Source organism: Manacus vitellinus, unplaced genomic scaffold (genome assembly GCF_001715985.3).
Source record: "Manacus vitellinus isolate BGI_N305 unplaced genomic scaffold, ASM171598v3 scaffold_27_pilon, whole genome shotgun sequence".
Lineage (NCBI taxonomy): Eukaryota > Metazoa > Chordata > Aves > Passeriformes > Pipridae > Manacus > Manacus vitellinus.
Window position 1 is genome coordinate 24455 of NW_021940039.1, and position 20471 is coordinate 44925.

Sequence of the window (20471 nt, forward strand, 5' to 3'; positions counted from 1 at the left end):
AAGTGTAAGAAATTAAGTGGTTTAGTTTTTCTTCATGTGGAGCCTGAAAAGAGACTGGAAAAATCAGTAGCAATGTACAAAGTGTGGTCTTATTGAGTATAGTGCAGTTGTCCTATTTGAAGCATTAAGTTTACCGTAGGTTTTTCTTCCCTTAGATTTTCAAATGTGGTTATAAGCCACTACCCCCTTTGGAACTCTGATTGCATCATACCTAAATATTGAATTTAATCGTAGCTTTTACTTCCAGTCAAGACCCAGACTCTCAGCTGGAAGGCAGGAGGGCCCTGCAGAGGGACCTGGACGGACTGGAGAGTTGGGCTGGTTCCAACAAGATAAGGTTCAACAAGGCCAAGTGCCGGGTCCTGCGCTTTAGTCACAAGAACCCCCTGCAGTGCTACAGGCTGGGGACAGAGTGGCTGGAGAGCAGCCAGGCAGAAAGGGACCTGGGAGTTTGGATTGACAGGAAGCTGAATATGAGTCATCAGTGTGCCCAGGTGGTCAAGAAGGCCAATGACATCCTGGCCTGGATCAGGAACAGTGTGGCCAGCAGGACCAGGGAAGTGATTCTTCCCCTGGACCCAGCACTGATGAGACCATACCTCGAGTGCTGTGTCCAGTTCTGGGCCCCTCAGTTCAGGGAGGATATTGAGATGCTGGAGCAGGTCCAGAGAAGAGCAACAAGGCTGGTGAAGGGACTCAAACAGAAGTCCTCTGAGGAGAGGCTGAGGGAGCTGAGTTTGTTTAACCTGGAGAAGAGGAGGCTCAGGGGAGACCTCCTCACTCTCTACAATTCCCTGACAGGAGGGTGTAGCCAGGTGGGGGTTGGTCTCTTCTCCCAGGCGACTATCAGCAAGACAAGAGGGCATGGTCTTAAGCTGTGCCGGGGGGGTTTCAGTTAGATATTAGGAAGAAATTCTTTACAGAGAGGGTAATCAGGCATTGGAATGGGCTGCCCAGGGAAGTGGTGGATTCTCTGTCCCTGGAGGTTTTTAAGATGAGACTGGATGTGGCACTTAGCGCCATGGTCCAGGTAACTGCGGTGGTAGTGGATCAAGGGTTGGACTTGATCTTGGAGGTCCTTTCCAACCCAGCTGATTCTATGATTCTATGATTTCTTTTCCTTTGGGGGTAATATGAAAGCCAGACTGCAGTGGCTGCTAGAGATTGTGTAGGCTATAAGGAGTGTTCTCTGCAGCAATGAGTTCACACACTGTGAATCTTGTTCAGCAGGAATGATTTTTTTTTTTTTTAATGTTAGAGTATTGCATTGCAGGAAATGTAAGTCCAGTTGATCTGTGTACACTGATGAAGCGTTTCTGTTCCAGGTCTGTCTCTGAAGATCTGGGTTGCAGACGTGGAGACTTTAGCAGAAAGCATTATGGATCTGTGGAGCTTGTAAGTTTATGTAGTTTGTCCTTTGATTTATCACCTTATACAGAGCTGAAATCCTTTTCATTTCCAGGTTAAAAGATTGAATTTAGTTTGGAAAATGTGCTTTCTAAGCTAGACTTGGCAGTTGTAGACTAATAAGAAGAGTCTTCAGAATAGATATTTTAGACCTGTGATTAGAAATATTTTTACTGCTTTATTTACGAATATTTCATGATAACAGGTCAGAAAGTGTTATATAAATATTATCTTTACCTCCAGATGAAATTGAGCCTTTTTTTGTCTTATAAGATGAAGATTGCAAAATATTAGGGTAGTATTTAATGAAGTACTTGCTATTATGTAAGTCATAAACTGTTTGCATGCTCCCATGTGTACAAATGTATGTAATGTTGTATGTACAGGCCTCAGAGTAGTGGGAGAAGGTTTAAAACTAAAAGAACTAGTTAGAATAAATATATTGAAAATGATTCCCTAAAATCTGTCAATTATCCTGTATTTTCTTCAAATTCCAAGATTAGGTTGGCATTTCATTTTTCTCATACATAAATTTCTTCTCTGCTGTGAAAATAGCAGTATATCAGCAGTTAAAATAGTGTCACTGATTACAAGGTCATAATGAAATTATATAAATTACTATAGGAAAGCAGAAGTGAGAGGAAGTAAAGAAAATGAACTCCAGCTCTCTTACTGTGGGAAGAAATCACGAATTTTCTACTAGCTATAGTTGTAATTTAAAGTTCTTGGGTAATATATTTATTAATATGTATGTAAATTGGGTGTATATTGGTGGCTTAGTTGCTGTAAGTTGCATTGCAAGAACACCAGGTATCTTTCTTTTCTTTCCATACATTCCACATAACAGATGTGGTATTTTAATCAAAAAATGCAAGTGAACCATTTTCTGCTAAGAGGCTCTTTCATTACTAATACTTAGACTCTTTTGCTAGAAAAGAAAAAGTTATTTGTAATTATAAATTCGCAGTAAACTCACACAAATGGTCTTGTCTTTTGGTTGGTTTTCTTAAAATTCTGCTGGTATTTTATGAAATTGTGTCCTTTTATCTTTTGGAGTACAAACATATAAAGGTTCTTGTTGCCCTTTCAAATTTCTAAATGTTCGGTATTTAACTTTTCTTTCTTAATGTTTTCCACAGTAGCATCTTAGTTGCTCAGTTCTTTCCAAATCATTTTGTCTCTACCCTAAACACTTTTTCGTATGTCTTTCCCATTGTGTGCCAGTTGTCCGTATAATTTCTCTTACAGTTTATATAAAGCACAAGGATGCATTGGAGGTTTTGCCCTGTTAGTTTATTTCTGACATAGCCTCAATGTCATAGGGTGCTTCAAAACAAGGAGAAAACTTCAAAATGTGATAACTCTCCTACCAAGTGAAGGAAGAAGATGTTATCCTAGAATAACATAGATTACTAGAGGAAAGCAATGAATTACCTCATTTTTGTTCAGATCCCATTTCATAAGTTTGGTATGATATGCGACGATCACCCTTTTTACAGTTTAGGGAGGAGTAACATGCAATATCATTGGCAGCATTCTCCTCCCCTTCTCTTGTAGGGATCCTAAGCGGTGTTGCAGGACACATGAGAATTACTTCGTTATCCTTTGCTTTCCTGTCTTCTCAAGAGCTTCTTTAGCAACAGAAAGAGTTTCAGTGTTCTGTGAATCCCTGGATTCCCTTATAAAGAGACCAAGCAGCCTTTCCAGAGTATTTTTGAAATTGTTGAAGTCTTCAGCTGGAAACAAGCCCTATTTTCTGATGTTAATGCTGGAAACAGACCAGGAAATCTGTACCTTGTGTTGTTCAGCATCATCACTGAGCATTGTGTTTGGAGATTCTTGTTGCTCTCTGTCTCCTAAAAATATCAATAAAGGAAGACATCAATAAATAAAATGCAGTAAAAAACTGCTAGTCCCAGTAATATTGCCAACAAGTAGAGTTTTAGGCTTTGCAAGGCTGAGAGGACAAGAATCATCATGTCTGTAAGACCCATTTTTTGGAAAGGAGCAATCTTCAAGATCAATTTCTGGAAGGCAGACAAGTCCCTCTTTAGGAGTACTGTGTGTTGGCGCAGCCAAAATCTGAGACAGGAGAATTTCTGCTTGGTACTTGGATCTACCAAGAGAGTGAATCTCTCACCCATTTGTGCCTACTTAAGAGTTCTTATCGGGCTGTTCAAAGCCTGTAGTCAAATTGGAAATAGCTGGGCCGATCTCTTCTCTTTGGCTAGTTATATGATGCCTGGAACAAGAAGAAATGGTAGTAAGCTTTGATTGCTGATGGTATGGCTATTTTTGGAACTAGAACCTCTATCTTAAACTCTCTTGTAGCTTATATCTAGTGATGCTGATGGAGCCATTCAAAGAGCTGGGCGGTTCCGTGTGGAAAACGGCTCCTCTGATGAGGTAGGTGGCTAAAAATACTCACAGAAAGCTGAAAAAATAATTCAGCTTCAGTAGTTCTTCAGCAATGAAAGATGTGTTTGCAGTCAGTTACTAAGTAAATAGGACCTGAAAAATGCTAAGTAATAATATGAAAATGTCAGTCTGAGCAGAGTAATTTGGTGGGTTTTTCCCCTCTCACAGACTAGCTTAGTTTTTCATTCAAGAGTATGTAGTCGAAGGGAAAAGCTGGCATTTTGTTTCATTTTGGTAACATTTTTGTTCACCAGTTCACGATAGGAGAAAAATATGAACCCTCTGAATGACACTTCATAGTCTCTAGTTTGTGACTTTATATTGGTGTCCTGGTGGTACAACTGTGTTCAAGCTGACCTTTGTGCTTTTGTTTTTGTTGGCGTGATGAAGTTACAGCTTCATTTTTGTCCCCTTAGTTGTCTTTTGGCAGCTGTGCTTACCTCTAAATAAGAAATAAAGGAGGTGAGTGGAGCCTTAGAGTCGTTCCCTCCAGATTCCTGTGCTGCTAAACTCACAGTGTGTCCCTGCAACCACTCCAGTGACACATAGGTTTTCACTTATCTTCATATATTATCTTCCTTTGTAAAACTTTTTCATCTGTAAATACCATCTTAATATTGAAAGAAAGAAGACCTCATATTCTTGAAATACATATAAGGTCTTGGTACATTTGTATTGAACTAATATTAACGGCAAACTATTACTGATCATCGGTTTGCATCAGCACTGGGTGCAGAGTTTAAAGCAATCTAAGTATTCTGCATTGGTTTTCTCTGGGGTCATGTTCGATACTCTGTCTTTTTAGTTCAGTTTCATGCAGTTCAAAAGCTGATTAGCTTATATCACAGAAAGATTCCCAGAGTGGGCGATGAATGGCCACATAGCGAATGAATACTTAGAATGGCTTTTTCTTTGCATATGGTAATTCTTAGTGGAAAAGGACTGGAGGGATGCTTGGGAATTCACCTTAACTGGCTAATCCAGAAACAACACTGAAGAACTTCTAAAGCATGCTTTTGTCAAGCAAGGAGTCCTTGGGGATTATTTTGGGAAGAACTGAGAAAATGAAACCTGGACGCAGAATTCCATTCATTAATTTATTTATTTTTAAGTTTTAGAATGCTTTTCTTCAAATTCCACATTGAAATCACTGAAATTCTAAGCCATTGCCTGTGATAGTGGTACACTAGGATAAGTCTGTAGTTAATTAGAAAGAAATGGGGAAAAAAGAGAACAGGAGAGGGAAAAGTTTCAATTTCAGCTACATGCCAACTGACTTCAGAATAATTCTTGCTTTTTAAAAAGCAGTGTACAGCTAAAACTTCAGATGAATCAGCCACTCGGCTTTTACCTATATTTTGTCTTTCTTTTTCACTTGGTGTTTAATGTAACAGTCTCTCAATTCTATTTCAGAATACAGACTACACACCGGGTACATGGCACAGAACAGATGTGCATTTGGAAAACCCAGAGTATCATACAAGATGGTATTTCAAATATTTTTTAGGGAAAGGTAATTTTTTTTGTTTGTGAAGGAATTGGAGTTTGAATCAATGAAAATGTAATGTAGCTTTGAATGGCTGTTATTTCAATATGGAAAAAGTGTAGTGTTAATTTGGGTTTCTGTAAGCAGTGAAACCTCTGCTACCTACAAGGGATGTTTTGAAAACCTTCTTGGCTTTGAAATCTGTACTTATCTTTTGGGGTTTCTTTACACATCTGTATATAAAAACATAGTTATTTATGTAGACAATTATATATTTTACATATGAATGCATAGATTTACAGGTGTCTCTCTCAACCTCTGCATGAGTGGGTGTGCACGTCTTCTTTATGGTTGATACTGCGTCTTGTTTTTCTCCAACAGTTCATCAGAATTATATAGGTACAGATGCAGAGAAGAACCCTTTCTTTCTGTCTGTGGTACTGTCTGACCAAAATAATCAGCGCATTCCTCAATATCATTCAATACTTTGGAGAAAAACAGTAAGAAACAAATATTTAACTGCTGCTCTGACTTGTGTTTGGTTTGGGTATGTTTATCATACACTTTTTCTTCAGAATTCCAGTATGTATTATATAATTTCATTTGATACAATAAGAACATATAATTCTACTGTAGTAGATAAAATTAAACTAAATTTGTAGATAACATTATACTAAACTTTCTGACAGAAATCTGTGATGTCAGATATTTTCTAATTGTGCTTACCTGCAACTCTGCTGTTTTTTAGAAATGTTGCCTAAATTGTTCTTGATTATGTCCTGTGATCAATTTAGGCAATTGTTTTCTTTTATAATGGTAAGAAAATAGGCAAGTGTGATACTGTTTTCACTAATATTATTTAATTACATTTTTTTCCACTTAAGGTTCCATAAGAGCCTCTTATTTAAGCAATTGATTTAAAACTCTCTTGTAGGCATGCATGGTTCTTTTTTTTTGTTTTTTTTCTGCAACATCATTACTTTTTCTCCAAACCGTCATTAAATATAGCTAAATAAAACTAGCTCAGTTTTCTTCTTTGTTTTTTTTGCTTAATTGTTTTTATTAATATTTCTACTTGAATAGGTCAGTATGTCCTGTAATATATCCTGGCTTTTCTTCTTTATAGGGTACTCAGAAAATATGTCTCCCTTATAGTCCCACAAAAACATTATCAGTGAAATCTATATTAAGGTATGTATTGACACATAGGTTATCATATAAGATATTTGCCGATATGCCTTTTCCTGTAATTCAGAGCTTGTGTTCCATGGTTTTCATTATAGATTTATAAAAAGAGTAAAAAATTAACTTTGAAAATCTTAATCATTGAAGGCAGCAAAAAGTGGTTTTAAAGCCTGTTCTATAATGGGTAAAGTGACAACTTAAAATGGAGAAAAATTCTTAGCACTTTTTCTTTAGCAGAGGGACTATTTTCAAGGTAATTGGAAAACAGATGCTAAATGAAACTGCACTGATTGAGAAGAAATATCTTTTAAATTTAGGTAGGCAATAAAGAGCAGATTTTGCCTAGAGAGGTGGTTATTATGTGGCCCTAGCAGGAGGAAGCAAGCAGTCAAGAAGCCAAGAATTATTTTTTCAGTTGGTTGTCTTCGTCTAAGTTTCACTACAGGCGTGTTATGCACAGTGAAGCCAAGAAAATTTCTTCTCTCAGCTAGATGATCGTGCTTGTACTCTACCCTGCGTCTTTTGTGGCAGAAGAGAATATGAAGCGAGCAAACCCAACACTGTTTCTATTTCTTTGAACATTATAATCAGCTGACATGTCAGAGCACCTGTTTGGAAACCATTCATTCAAATTTAATCTACAGTTTTTACAATCTCATCATGTGGTGTATTTTTCTCAAGTCCCTCACTGACAATGTCATCAGTTGGATCTTCTGTAAGGGTTTTAACTCCTCGAGAAACCCGTTAAAAGTGCTGCCTTTTACTAAAAAGGCATGTGTAGCAGATCAATGGGCAGTCTGCACATCCTTAAAACCTTTAATCTGTATAGAGTAGGAACAAATGTTTCTTGCTTTATTGAAGCGAGGCCACTGGTTAACACTGCCAATGCCTGTGTGAGAGGGGAATTCTGGAAGCAGGGCATGTGTTGTGGTGTGAAGCCACTGCCACCAGATCTGCATGTTCCTACTACTGCTCAAGATTTATGGGAGATCCCAGACCACTGAATTTTCCAGAGACACTATCGGACCATTGAGTCTCACTTTGTAAATCTGATTTCCTGGGCTGTGGCTCCATTTTGGAATGTCAAGATGGTGAATTGACAGATGTCTTTCAGCTTCATCAAGATGAGCTAGGTGCCCTCTTTTAATTCCTACAGCGCTGGCTTGAATAGTATTCCTAGTCTGTACTGCATTCTTTACCTGCATAAGTACCTGATTTTCTCTGTCTGCCCACCAGTCTCTGAAGTATCTCTTCCTAACATCCCTTTCCAACCCAGCCTCTCCCTCCACTCCACTCCAGCCACATATGCCGTTTCAGTCAGGCATTCCAGAGTGGAGAAACTTTGTCATCTGTTAGCTTGGGTCATAACTCTTTTGCTGAAGCATCCTCACATGTTCCATCCTGTGATGCTCCAGTATTTTACAGAGAAAAATGTAGGCTTGTTTCAGACCTTGTTCCTCGTTTCTTCTGGGGTCTGTGTCACATGCAGTCAGCTGCATAAGTGTCATCCCCTTCTGCCTGCTTCAGCTTGGACTGAAAACTCTTCCCTGACTATTTTTTTCCTCTTATGGTCCTTGAGCCATCCCTCAGGCCTGACTGATATTCCTTTGACAGTTCAACCTTTTCGTACCTAGTGTGAATCTAGGTACAGACTGTCTCAAAGGCTTTTGGTTACATTATTAAACCTGTTTTTTGTAAATTGATGAAAACATTTTAATCCCTTTCAAAAGGTACTAAAACAAATTGTGTCTGCACTGTGATCTAGCATAAGCAAAAATGCAAAGATTTGACCTCCGTGTTAGTTCACTGTGCCCCACACAAACTGCATTTGGCACTCCATGACATGCTGCACAGTTCTATAACTTAATGATTGGGGGGGAAAAAAGGGAGTAAAAATAATAGTAAATGTAGAAACATACCTTAGGGAAAAATGCTATGAATTAGATATTTCTGTTTATTGAGGCAGTAGATCTTATTTAAATATCTTTTCAGTTCTGTCTGTGGGTCTTTGGTATGTGAATCAGATGCTGAACTTCTCATTTGTCATTTGGCTTGCCTTGAATTATTTTAGGAGAGAATAAAAGCTTAAAAAATAGAATCGATTATTGAGTCCTTCTAAAATGCTCACCATGATTATGTTTAAATCTGTAGTGAAGGATGATGAAATAAAGCTCTGTCCTTTATAAGTCAATAAATTTAAACCTGATCTTGATGCAGGTTCTTACTAATTTCTGTTTTTAAAATCCAAAAGAAGTTAGGAAGTGTTGGAGGCTAGTATTTTGTGGAAGAAATGGCAGTTCCACAAAACATTCCACCTAAGAGAGGCTCTTTGAACAATTAATTTTGTAACCAGTTGTAACAGCAACCAGTTGGTGTTTTACTGCTGAAATGTATACTTGCCCTTCTACAAAGCAGTATTTTGTTTGCATTTCAGTGCTATGAGTCTTGATAAATTTGAGAAGAGCCCAAGGGAAATTTTTCATCCTGAGATACAAAAGGTAGGACTTTTTTTGTTCACTTGTTTTTCTTTATTATTTTGTGGAAATATAAGTAATGGGGTATAAATGCCACTAATTGCTTTCTTTCAGTACCAGGATAAAAATGAGTAGGATTATGTGAACTACTTAAACTGTCTTTATCAGTTGAACTGGCCACTTCAAATCAAAACTTAAATATATAAGGTTGTTAGTTTTATTTGTGTTATCTTTAATATCAGTGTGCTAAAGATACTGTTTTTCTTTACAGGATTTATTGGTTCTTGAAGAGCAAGAGGTAAATGTAAACCTACCTCTCCTAGCTCACAGACCTGTTCATTGAATACAGTTTTTTTATTTGAAATATTTGTACTGATATACTTGTAACAACTTACTAATCAATTGTTTATTACAGTAAAAAATGTAGGTTTTTTAACATATGAGATAAAAAATAATTTTAAGCACCAACTTAATATAGCACCCACTCAGATTATTAATTTTATGCTATACCATAAAACTTTGAAGGTAAATTATTATGTATTAGTAGTTGGTGTAAAATGTATATTCCCATGTGTAGGATGTATACCAAGGTATATATCTAAAAGTCCTTAGAGAAAACATTTTTTAGGTCTTCTATTTGATTGTCTTTTTATCATATAATATTTGGGTTTATTTCTCAGGGATCTGTGAATTTTAAATTTGGAGTCCTTTATGCTAAGGATGGTCAGCTAACAGATGATGAAATGTTCAGTAATGGTGAGTTTTTCACCTTTTTCTTAGTTGTTTTATTCACATGAATAAAAAAATGGAAAATAGTGCCTACACATGGAAGACAGAAGGGAGGTGATTGTTATACAAACCGTAGTTTTGTTGGTTTTCATGTTCATGTTGGGTGATAAATTGTAGCATAGAACCTTCTGTTTCTATAAATAGTTGCTGTAGGAATCGTACTATTACGACTTGGAAGATAGCGAAATTTCTTTCCTAAACTATGCAACATAACATTTAGAAAAAAGAAGCAGTTGAAGGAGGCAACTCGTTTACTCACTGTTGTTTGTAGTTCTTTCACTCTTAACGTTTTTGCAGCATGATCACTTTCTCTCGTTCACTTGAACAGCATAGTCTTGATGTTAGCACTTGAAGTCACTTTTTAATGTCACATGATGATGCCTATTCTGCATGGCTGGGTTGCTGTTTCTGGAAAGGTAGAAGGTTTGGATGACATGAAGAGAAACTAATTCAGCTGAAACTTGGGTCCTTGTGTTCCGGAAGCGGTACCTATTTCTGTATTTTGATTATTTTTTATACATGTCCTGTAACTATGTGTTTGTTTGTTTGTTTGTTTTTTACATTTCCCTCTCCCACATGTAGAAACTGGAAGTGAAAGCTTTCAGAGATTCTTGCATCTCTTGGGTGACACAGTTACTTTGAAAGGCTGGACAGGCTACAGAGGAGGACTGGACACTAAAAGTAAGAGCTTATCTGAAGCAATAAAGAGGGGGCACTATTGCATGTGCATATTATATGTATTGTAGTTATAATACAATCCCAAAATGGATTTCCTCATGTGCATGCTAAGTGCTCTACTTCACCAGAAAAAAGTCTGGTCAGCTTAAGTCATTGATATGTAATGCAGTTAAAGAAAAGTATTTATATGACCTGTATTTTCAAGATGAGCAGTTTTGTTTTAAATTCGAACGAAGACTAACCTGATACATTACTTGCTTTGTGGTGGTAGGACCTCAAGGCTTGAAGAACTGTGTGATTGCAAGAGGGTAGGTGAAGGACATCATAGGTTTTAAGTGTGAATAGGTAGATTAATTCCAAACTTGGGTTTGGACTCACATAAAACATGCAGTGTGGATATTTTCTAAAATGGATCAGAAAAAAAGAATAACTGAAGAATATTTGGTAGAAAGACTTGGAATATCTTTTTTTCTTTAGAAAACTTAGAGGGCATATTCCTGCTGAGAATGTTGTCTTCCCTTGCAGATGATACAACAGGAACCTGTTCCATCTATACAATTTTTCAAGGGCACGAAATTATGTTCCATGTTTCAACTATGCTACCATATTCTAGAGAGAACAAGCAGCAGGTACATGGTTCTCTTTATTTCTCCCCGCCCCTCATTTATTTACTAAATCACAAACTCCAAAACTTTAGGAGAAACAAGGGATTTCTTGCCTGTTAATATTTTATAAATGTAGGGTTTAAGACTTTTGCTGGTTTTTTCTCAATATTATACCAAATGCTGAAAATTTCATGATGTTTGTTAGAAATAGTGCATCCTGTCATCTTTATTAAGGTACAATAGATACTTGTGAAGAAGGTCAAAATTGCTTCACTGAGAAGTAATTGAGTATTGTCCTGTCCAGGTGACTTGAAGGGCTGCACTGCTTCAATTATTACCTCAAAGAATTTAGGAAAATTGAAAATTAGCCTTGTGTGTGAATTGTAGGAATATTCACATGTGTAATACAAAACTCAAATTCGGGAAGCAATTAGTGCAGCTTGAAAGAAATTCCCGTTATGAGCACGTCAAGGCGCTAAAGCACTGCTGTCACATTCTCATAGATTCACTAGGTTGGTTCTTGGGTACTTGATCAAATGTGCTGTCATCCATTGCTCAAACCTTTCTTTGTATTATATGATGAAAAAATACTTTATAAGCGCATGCATTTATTATACGTCATACATTCATAATGATTTGCCTAAAATTACTTTATTTACTTTTTATTATGTATTAAAATAATATAGTTAGATTCTACCATTATGTTGTCCCTTTTTTATTTCTGTCAGTTTTCCCGTGCTTTGTCCTGGGCCCGATAACAAGGTAACAGAAGAAAACAGAGGCCATTCAGGATATTTATTTTTAAAGAATAACTCAGCATCAAAGTTTTTTTTCCTTTTATTTCAAGTGGTAGATTTGCTTTTTTGGAATGCTAAGACCTCCATGCCCAATTTGTAAATAATAATTATGTAAATTATATAAAAGAAGAGTGCTTTTCTAACTTAAAAATAGGCAATATCTGCTCTTCTAGAACCTTCTTGCGTCCACTGTGGCATTGCTAGGTAGACTTGCTTACAGTTAGGTAATAATTTGATATTGGCCTTAGTACTATTGACCATCATTTTTCTGTTTGCAGTTTAGGAATACTGTTTTACCATTCTCTCACAGAATTGTTAAGATATTTATTTATGTATTTTAAGTCCTTGTGTCTGTCTCTCTTTCTTTCTTTTTCCTTTTTTTTTGGTTTTTTTTTTTTTTTTTTTTTTTTTCCAGGTAGAAAGGAAGCGACATATTGGAAATGACATTGTCACTATAGTATTTCAGGAAGGTGAAGAGTCTTCTCCAGCATTCAAGCCATCCATGATTCGCTCTCATTTTACACGTATCTTTTTCCTTACATTTTCTAATTTTTTTTTAAAGATCAATATTACTTTTAATTCCTGCATGCTGTTTATGGAAGTGAAAACTGTTTTAGAAAGACAGTTGCATTCTTGCATTCTTTACCTTCATCTGCTTGACTAGGAGTCTCCAAATCTGCAACATAAAACAAAGTTTGCGTTGAATCCCCTAGAAGATAAGGTAAAAGCAAGAATGTGATTTTTAAATCATGTTTTTATTATCTAAAGCATTTATTTGGATAATTTCACAAATTAAATTTTATACCTTTTCATAAAATATAAATTCATAAATATATTTGTTAGTTATGTGAATTAATTTGGCATTAAATTTTGACGTTTGACTGAATATTGCCTTTTAATGTTTAGATGCTGTTTATTTTACAAATTTCTGTATTTTAGATCAGTGTTTCTCAAATCTTTCAGACCATTAACCATATATTCTCCAGATTTTGTCAGCCTATGTTTTTCAGACTTTCAGTTGAAAACATTGTGAAGACAATATGATTCCAAAACCGGTGGCCAATCACTTGGGATTATCATGGGGTCACACTAGTAATCTGTAGAATATGGCATTAGACTAAAAGGAGTGGAATGAATAAAAATGGATGAAAAGAAGAAAACTCTTATTATAAGAACCTTTAGATATCAGAGGAAACTAAATGTTAAGAACAATTGTTTACCAAGTCAATGTACCTCTTCGTTAGTGTCAGCCTTAGTATAAAAGGAATAATTATTCCCTTATTGCTGTTTGGAGGACTTGTCACAATGTCATTGATACAGCCTACTTTTGATTTTGGCAAATATTTTGAGGTTCATACATTTTCGTGTACTTGCACTTCAAATCATTCTCTCCATTTTCTTATAATTTTGTTAACTAAATTATTTCATTGGAATCTTTTTTTCAGTAGAACTTTTGGTATAAATGAAGTTTGGAATCAGTACTTTTTTATCAACTAAAAGAATTTTTAGTCACAAATCTATCAAACACACATAAGCCACAGCATGTTTTATGCTGTATTTGTGGTACTAGCTTGATTTTTAAAACTTGATCAAACCATAAAATTCTGTATGGGACCTCCTTTATAAATAGCAAAATCTGTATAGTGTAGAATGTTTTATATATTTACATTGATTAATGTGTTTTACCTTTATTAAATCTGCTATGTAACTGCAGGAGAAGAAAAAGTGTATTAAAGTACCTGTGACCTTTATTAGAAGTGGATTAACTTCCTTAACTGCATGGCAGATATTTTTGCTTTAGTGAGATACAATAAGCAGAATGATAGTTACAGGTAGGTGCTGATTGTAACAAATAACTTCACACTGAATTTCTGATGGTTTAGAGAAAACGGGATAACGTTTTGGCAATGGGGAGATTTCCTGGTGTGCAGAAGGTCCACCCATCTGTATGCTGGGAGGCCAAATGAACTTAAGAAGCTGAAGAGCAGCATGGACCTCGATGCAGATGTCTCTAAACTGGCTATAAGTTGCGTGTTTCTAACCATCAGGAAAATTAAATTCTGTAACAGACATAAGCTAAGGGGGAAAAACAAAACTATTCCTTAGATGAAATGTAACAAAATTATGAAAGACATACCTGGAATGTTCTGACCTAATGAGATCAATGACATAGTGAACTATATGTATGATAGTTACTTAGATGTATGGAAGTTAATTAGATGTGTATGATGATGTGATAGCCATGGACTGCAGATCCTTACAAGTCTCAGTTCAGCAGTAGCTGAGCAAACTAATTGATTTTTAGGGATCTTAACAGAGTATTTGTATAATCACATGCCACTTGGAAGACCTTTGTCTGCAGACTGTCAATTGAAATAGCAAAGAATGGTAACTTATCTTATAGAAGCTATGCCTGCTGAACATACTGTGTACATGGGTTTGGTACCTGCCATTCATTCTTGCTATGTGAGTTCCTTTATGGATCACAAGAACTCAGCAGGTCCAGCGGTCACAGAAGTCATTCTGACTCTTTCTTCCTCAGTGAAAATGAATTTGCTATTCCCAAGATACAGATTCAGATGTCATAAGCCATTGTTATTCAGAAAGAATTGAACGTTTCATGCTGTGGTGAATGCATAGGTAAGGTGGAAGTCCGTAAGGAGAGCATGTCTTGTAGGCAAAGAACCTTTTTTGGGAAACGACTAGATTTTGCTAGTGCCACTAAAAGTATTGTTCTATGAGTAGAACTGCAAAGTTCTGTTCTAATTCTTCATGTCCCAGTATTAGTTTGTGTAAAGGAAGCATAATTTTGCTCTACTGAGTTATTTCAAGTGAATCTTTTTTGTTAGATCCTTCAGAGTTCTTATATAAGACATACCCAGATGACAGGTTCCATTTCTTCTGTTTTGAATACTGTCTATAAAAAGGGTAGAGTTTGAATGTGACTCAATATACATAAAGATTTGTACTTCCAATAGGCTGAAAATATTTTCAGAAGAAAGTGTTCCTCTCTTTGGGCCTCCCCTTCCATCCCCACCTGTGTTTACAAATCACCAGGAATTCAGGGATTTTGTGTTGGTGAAATGTAAGTCGGTTTTTACTTTGTTAGAAATACTTCTTTAATAAGTACTTTAACAAATTGAAACTCATGATGCTTAAAATGTAAACATATTTTGTTGTGTATGTTGCTGATCCGTATACAATTTCTTTTTCCAAATCAGTAACATAGGTGGGATGTCGGTTCCATCAAACTGTTCTAGTAAGAGTAACAAAAAACCTGATTTTCTCTGCTTCTTAGGCCACGAGGTACAAGCTGACTTTTACATTTGCAGAATGTGCAGCCATATTTAGCTTTACATTTTCTTAAAGGATTTGGAGATCTGAAAGAATTTATAATGCTGTTCATAATTTAGTAATAGAAAGTGTTAGTATCTCTGAAAACCTGAAAATAGAAGCTTTTCTGAATATATTCTTAAAGGTGTTGAAGTGCACCTATGCAGCACTTTTTAATTCTGTAATGGTTCAGTTCCAGTTTTCATTGATCCTTATTTGCCCTTCTGAATCAGCGAGAAGGAAATCTTTGAGAACTACTCATGATGATTACAATTAGATGCTTACCTGACAGGAACTTGACTGATAACTCATTTCATGTATTTAAATTGTTTAATACTTAAATTGATTAGCAGTTTGTCTGTAATTTTTTTATTAGTTAGGTGTTTATTGGGATGCCTTGTGAAATTCTCCTATTACTAATTTTTCTCTTTTAAGCTTAAGGGATTGTTATTCACTAAAACCAAAAAAAAATGCAAAAAGGAGGCAACTCTAAATTAATAAAGGCAAAACAGGTGGTTTGGTACAGAAGCAAACTAGAGTCAGTGGAAATTGTCAAAGTTCATTTAGGTAATATGTCTTTTTTTTTCATGATTTTTTAGTAATAAATGGGGAAAAAGCCACCTTGGAAACACCAACATTTTCTCAGAAACGTCAACGCACTCTAGACATGCTGATCCGCTCTTTATACCAAGACATGATGCCTGATCTACACAGGGTAAATGTAAGTCAGAATTTTCTGCATCCCCTCACACGTGCCCTCCTCACTGTTTTGATATTTTAAAAGACTGTCATGTCATCCTAATGAGCACTGAATTGTGTACGACTAAATGTGAACTGTCATATAACTTATTTTACAGTTACATGAAAGTTGACAGACCGTCCTTTCTGGATAGGACTATTTACCAGGTGTGAGGAGAAGCATAACAATGTCATACTTAGTGTAAGCTTACCCATGGCAAGGGAGTAGGAAATTTAGGCACTGAAAATATTATATGTATTAGTCTTGTACCATAAAAACTGCATTTACTCATTCTGTTATGTGTCGATTTGGATCATTTTTATTGTTAGATGAGATAACTATTTTAGAGGATGAAGACTTCTTAATAAGGTAATTCCTAACTAACTAAAAAGAAGCTCAATACTTCTGAAACTAACAAGGTGCTATTTCTTCCCCACTGTCTATTTCTCTTATCTAAATAGATCTGCCTAAACGTTTTTTTCCATAAATTTATGTCATATATTCATGTGGTATGATTTACCACATGACAGTAGTAAACCATGACCAGTTGGAAGGTAAAGCACTCAAGGATTGGAAGAGTTGAAATTTCTCCTCTCTGAGAAGCTAAACAATTAGATTCATCACTACAGGAAAGTATACAAAACCAGAAAATTTAAATGATGTCACATTAAGTTACTTCAGATGAAAAGATTTGGAAAACTTTTCAGGTTAAAAAAGAAACATTTTCTGTTTTAGAACATGCTCAATAGAAGGTCCTTCAGTGATGTGTTACCAGAGTCCCCAAAATCAACACGGAAGAAAGAGGAAGCTCGACAAGCAGAGTTTGTTCGGCTCGGTCAGGTAGGGTCAGTTTAGAAGGTATGCAGGTAGGGTTACAAAGGCTGTGTTACCCCTTTTGTTAGAATTTGATTAGCTTGCAGTTATGTCAGGACTTCACGGAGTTTTCTGTGATCAGAAATAGTTTTGTAGTATTGCATTATTTTAAGCTATGTTAAAATAAAATATGAATAGAAGTATTTGTCTGTAGCACCTAAGGTACACAAACAAGTACAAATGCTTATATAGTACCTAAGCTAAATGAAGGTTGGAAAAATCGGACCTTAGAATCAAACTTAGAAGGTCTTTCTCTGCTTTATGCAGCAGATGCGTTCTGCCTCCAAGCAGAAGAGTGCTCTGTCTTTTTCTGTGCTTTGGAAAAACATAAACTTTCATGGATTTCTTCCATATGTTTTATTAAGATTGAATTTCTTAGAAAATACTTAGCCTACTTTAGTCAGAAAGAAGTTTCAACAATATTTCTGCTAAATCAGAGGTTGCCACACATCTTTGAACATAACAGATGCTAACTCCAATCTTATATGGGCTTATTAATATCTTGATTCAGTGAGGAGTAAAGCTTCCTGATGATTAAGATAGTCTGCTTTGATCTGACAGTTCACTGTAGCAAAGAAGTCAACAGTGTCTATGCTTCCCCTGTCCTTTCTCACTTGTTTCTTCTTGATTCTGGACTGGTGTCATGGTTCTGCAGCTTATCTTAAGAATATCTCTTTCTGAGCTGATTTAACTCAGCAGGAGTTAACAGACCAGGAAACCAAAACAAAAAAAAAAAAGAAACAAAACAAAAATTCACACTTACCAACAAAACCCAAGTCTCCTATCTTCCCTTCTATTTTTTTTTTTTTTTTTTTTGTAATCTAAGGAATAGATGATTCTAAGAAGTTCTAGATCTGGTTAAAGGAAGTGAATGGTACTGGGTGGTTGAGAGCTGGTTCAGAAAAATCTCAGGGCTATTAAAGCTTGCATTGACAAGAACTGCAAAGTCTGCTCCTTTGTGCTTTGCCCACTCTGTCCCCCATCACCTTGAAATAACCAGTCACTTTAGGCAGGTTAAAAAAAAAAAAAAGCTGAATGTGATTGTAATATTGAGACAGGAGTAACCAATGATTTTATTCCCCAAGTTTACTTTACATAAGTTAAGGGGGAAAAAAGGGTTATTAAAAGTATAGAAACCTATAACCTTGAGCCCCTTCCACCTCCCACAAGTTAAACACTGATAAGATACTCATGTAACAAATCTAGTTGGAACTCATTTCTTAAGCAAGACTTCCGTCCTTAACATGATCTTCATTGAAGGAAAATCTAACATGTGGGCAAAAACTTCATGGATACCTGTTTGCGTTTTTCTTGGAGCTTCTTTTCACATTAAAATCTTTCCCTTGTCTGAAGTATCTTTCCTCTAAGTTACAAACTATAGGCTTGAACACATTTCAAGATGCCTTCCAAGTAACTGTTAATCATTCTTGCCAAACTATGAATGTCTTTCTCCTTTAGTTGCAGTCAGTTGAGTTTTTAGACGGTAAACAAAACTCACTGAAGACTGATTCAGCAGCATATTTAAATCATTTAGTTATTGTCAAGGTGATCTCTTCTGACTGATGAGATGGAATTAAAATGTTCATACAGTGAAGTCTTTTGTGTATCTCCGTAAGCTGACAGCCATGCTTAATGCAAATGTGCAAATGGTACATGCAGCTGATTACTGCCACTTCACAGAGACTATGCATGATTGTAGGCAAATCTTGGGGCAATAAAATTAGTTTTATGTTAGTTCTGAGCTTTGCATTAAGGAATGCCGTGATAATTCCATGTGTCACCATTTTGTAGGAATACGACTGTAAAAGTTAGCAATGAAGGTATATAGGATACCTTAAAGAGATTTATTGTGCAGCTCACTGAAACTAAGTATGTATATTTCTCTGGAGATCTTGACCCTTTCAAAATTAAGAAGAATTTTGTGATCCTGTGACTGTGTGTCCTTGGGATACCTAGCAATACATAGATAGATAGATGGTTTGACTTAGTGTTTGTTTGGAAGTTTTGCAAGTAAAAAGCCAGTTTGTGTAATTGATAAAAGAATCCTCTATCCAGCTAGATTATACAGTAAATTGTGCAGATGTTTAGCTTGTATTGTTTGAGGTGGAGGTTTTTCTCTGTTATTATGTTTGACTCTTCTTTTCTGATTTTGAGTTTCCATTTAGAAAGCAAACAAGCAAAAAAACCTAAACAAAAACCAGCCAATATATGTCTTGGCTGAGAAGATACGTAGTAACCATCTAGTAATTCATGCAGACTTTGTTCAGAGTACAAAATTCTACTTCTTTTCTAATTACTTAAAGTGGTATAGGAATTCCAAACTGGAATTACTTTCTCGCCCTAAATTGTCCTTTTTATGTAGTCATTAGCTTGAGTATTGCTGACAGAAACTCAGTTTAAATAAAACATCTGTTTGTATTAGGCACTGAAATTGAAAACCACTGTGAAAGGGGATACCACAGCTCACTTGGCAACCACAAGCTTTTGTAAAAAGGAGGTGAGTGAAACTGTCTGTCTGAGAAAACTTCTGAAAAATTAAACGTTATCTAGTATGGCATCTCTTTATTTACTTCTGTAATTACATGCTGCAGCAGAAAAAATGAAATGTGTAGTATCAAAGTGATTCTGCAGTCACTATCAGATTAATAAAGGATGAGCCTGGGGGCAGAAGCACTTCTCAAGTTAAAGCAAGTGTGGACATTTTTATATCTGAGAAAATTTGATGAAAGTGCCATTTTCCAAATGCAATCATCTTTTATTTTAACTTCAACAAGTTTAGAAAAAAATTTAGTTGTGATTTTCATTCATTCTGGTGTGTAGTACCAGATTTTGTTTGAGATCATTAGGGAGTGAAATATGCAAACTGCGCACTTCTGCATGCATTTTATATACAGAAGCTTCAGAACGGCATCTAAAATTTCAGATTCTAGCTAGTATATAAACTGGGAGAGGAGGGGCAGACTCTGGGAGGTAAGTACAGAGAAGAACACAGGATGAAAGAACGATTCAGTAGAAAGGCAGTTTTAACTATATCATGTGCTAGTGACTAAACATCACAAACTGAACCATAAAATGTAAGCAAATTGTGTATGTGTGGTGGTACATATGTTTTAAGTCTATCAATCTGTTTTTTTTAAAGTAAAATGCATATGGAGTATTTCCAGGGTTGCACTGAGTATCAGCTGCATGCGTTTTAATTCCAGTGTTTCAGGAATGTGTCTTAGATTTACTAGTCTCCAAGCCAGAATTAATACAGAATTTTCTCTGCAAGAAAATTAACACAATTTTGGTATTTCAAAAAATATACTGTTTGGAAATGTATCCTGCCAAAAGCATTTACATATTATTATTTGCCATTGTCCATCACATTCTGTGTCTGTATGATCTGTATTTCTTAGTGTACTTAATTTGTATCCCTTATGTTGCTTCATAGCCTTGGGAATCTCAATCTTTCTGCAGTAATTTTCCTCATGAGGTTGTCTGTGCAGATTCTTGGGGCCAGTCCTTGCTGGTTTCTACAGATGCTGGCATCTTGTTAATAGATGGTTAGTAAATGATCCAGTGTTTTTGTGTCAATTTTTATGTATCTGACCATTTTCTTGAAAATGTATGTTCATAAGGTCTGTTCAGTTATTGATAGGTCTTTACATATAGGGATAGTTACTAATCCAAGGGAATTTATTGCAT

General features: G+C 35.8%; 1 protein-coding gene across 3 annotated transcripts in view; it reads left to right on the forward strand.

Moving 5' to 3' along the window:
* The first annotated feature begins 1050 nt into the window (after positions 1-1050).
* GARNL3 (GTPase activating Rap/RanGAP domain like 3) overlaps positions 1051-20471 on the forward strand; it is a 34552-nt gene continuing 15131 nt past the window's right edge. For all 3 annotated transcript variants that reach the window (XM_018074216.2, XM_018074214.2, XM_018074215.2), the window contains exons 1-17: positions 1051-1395; positions 3739-3813; positions 5239-5338; positions 5693-5811; positions 6438-6502; positions 8931-8994; positions 9242-9268; positions 9651-9726; positions 10342-10440; positions 10963-11066; positions 12255-12363; positions 13626-13671; positions 14818-14924; positions 15772-15893; positions 16647-16751; positions 19207-19281; positions 20218-20329. In XM_018074216.2, coding sequence (XP_017929705.1) covers positions 1252-1395; positions 3739-3813; positions 5239-5338; positions 5693-5811; positions 6438-6502; positions 8931-8994; positions 9242-9268; positions 9651-9726; positions 10342-10440; positions 10963-11066; positions 12255-12363; positions 13626-13671; positions 14818-14924; positions 15772-15893; positions 16647-16751; positions 19207-19281; positions 20218-20329 — 1549 coding nt within the window. In that variant the 5' untranslated portion in view covers positions 1051-1251. The remainder of the gene's footprint in view (positions 1396-3738; positions 3814-5238; positions 5339-5692; positions 5812-6437; positions 6503-8930; positions 8995-9241; positions 9269-9650; positions 9727-10341; positions 10441-10962; positions 11067-12254; positions 12364-13625; positions 13672-14817; positions 14925-15771; positions 15894-16646; positions 16752-19206; positions 19282-20217; positions 20330-20471) is intronic.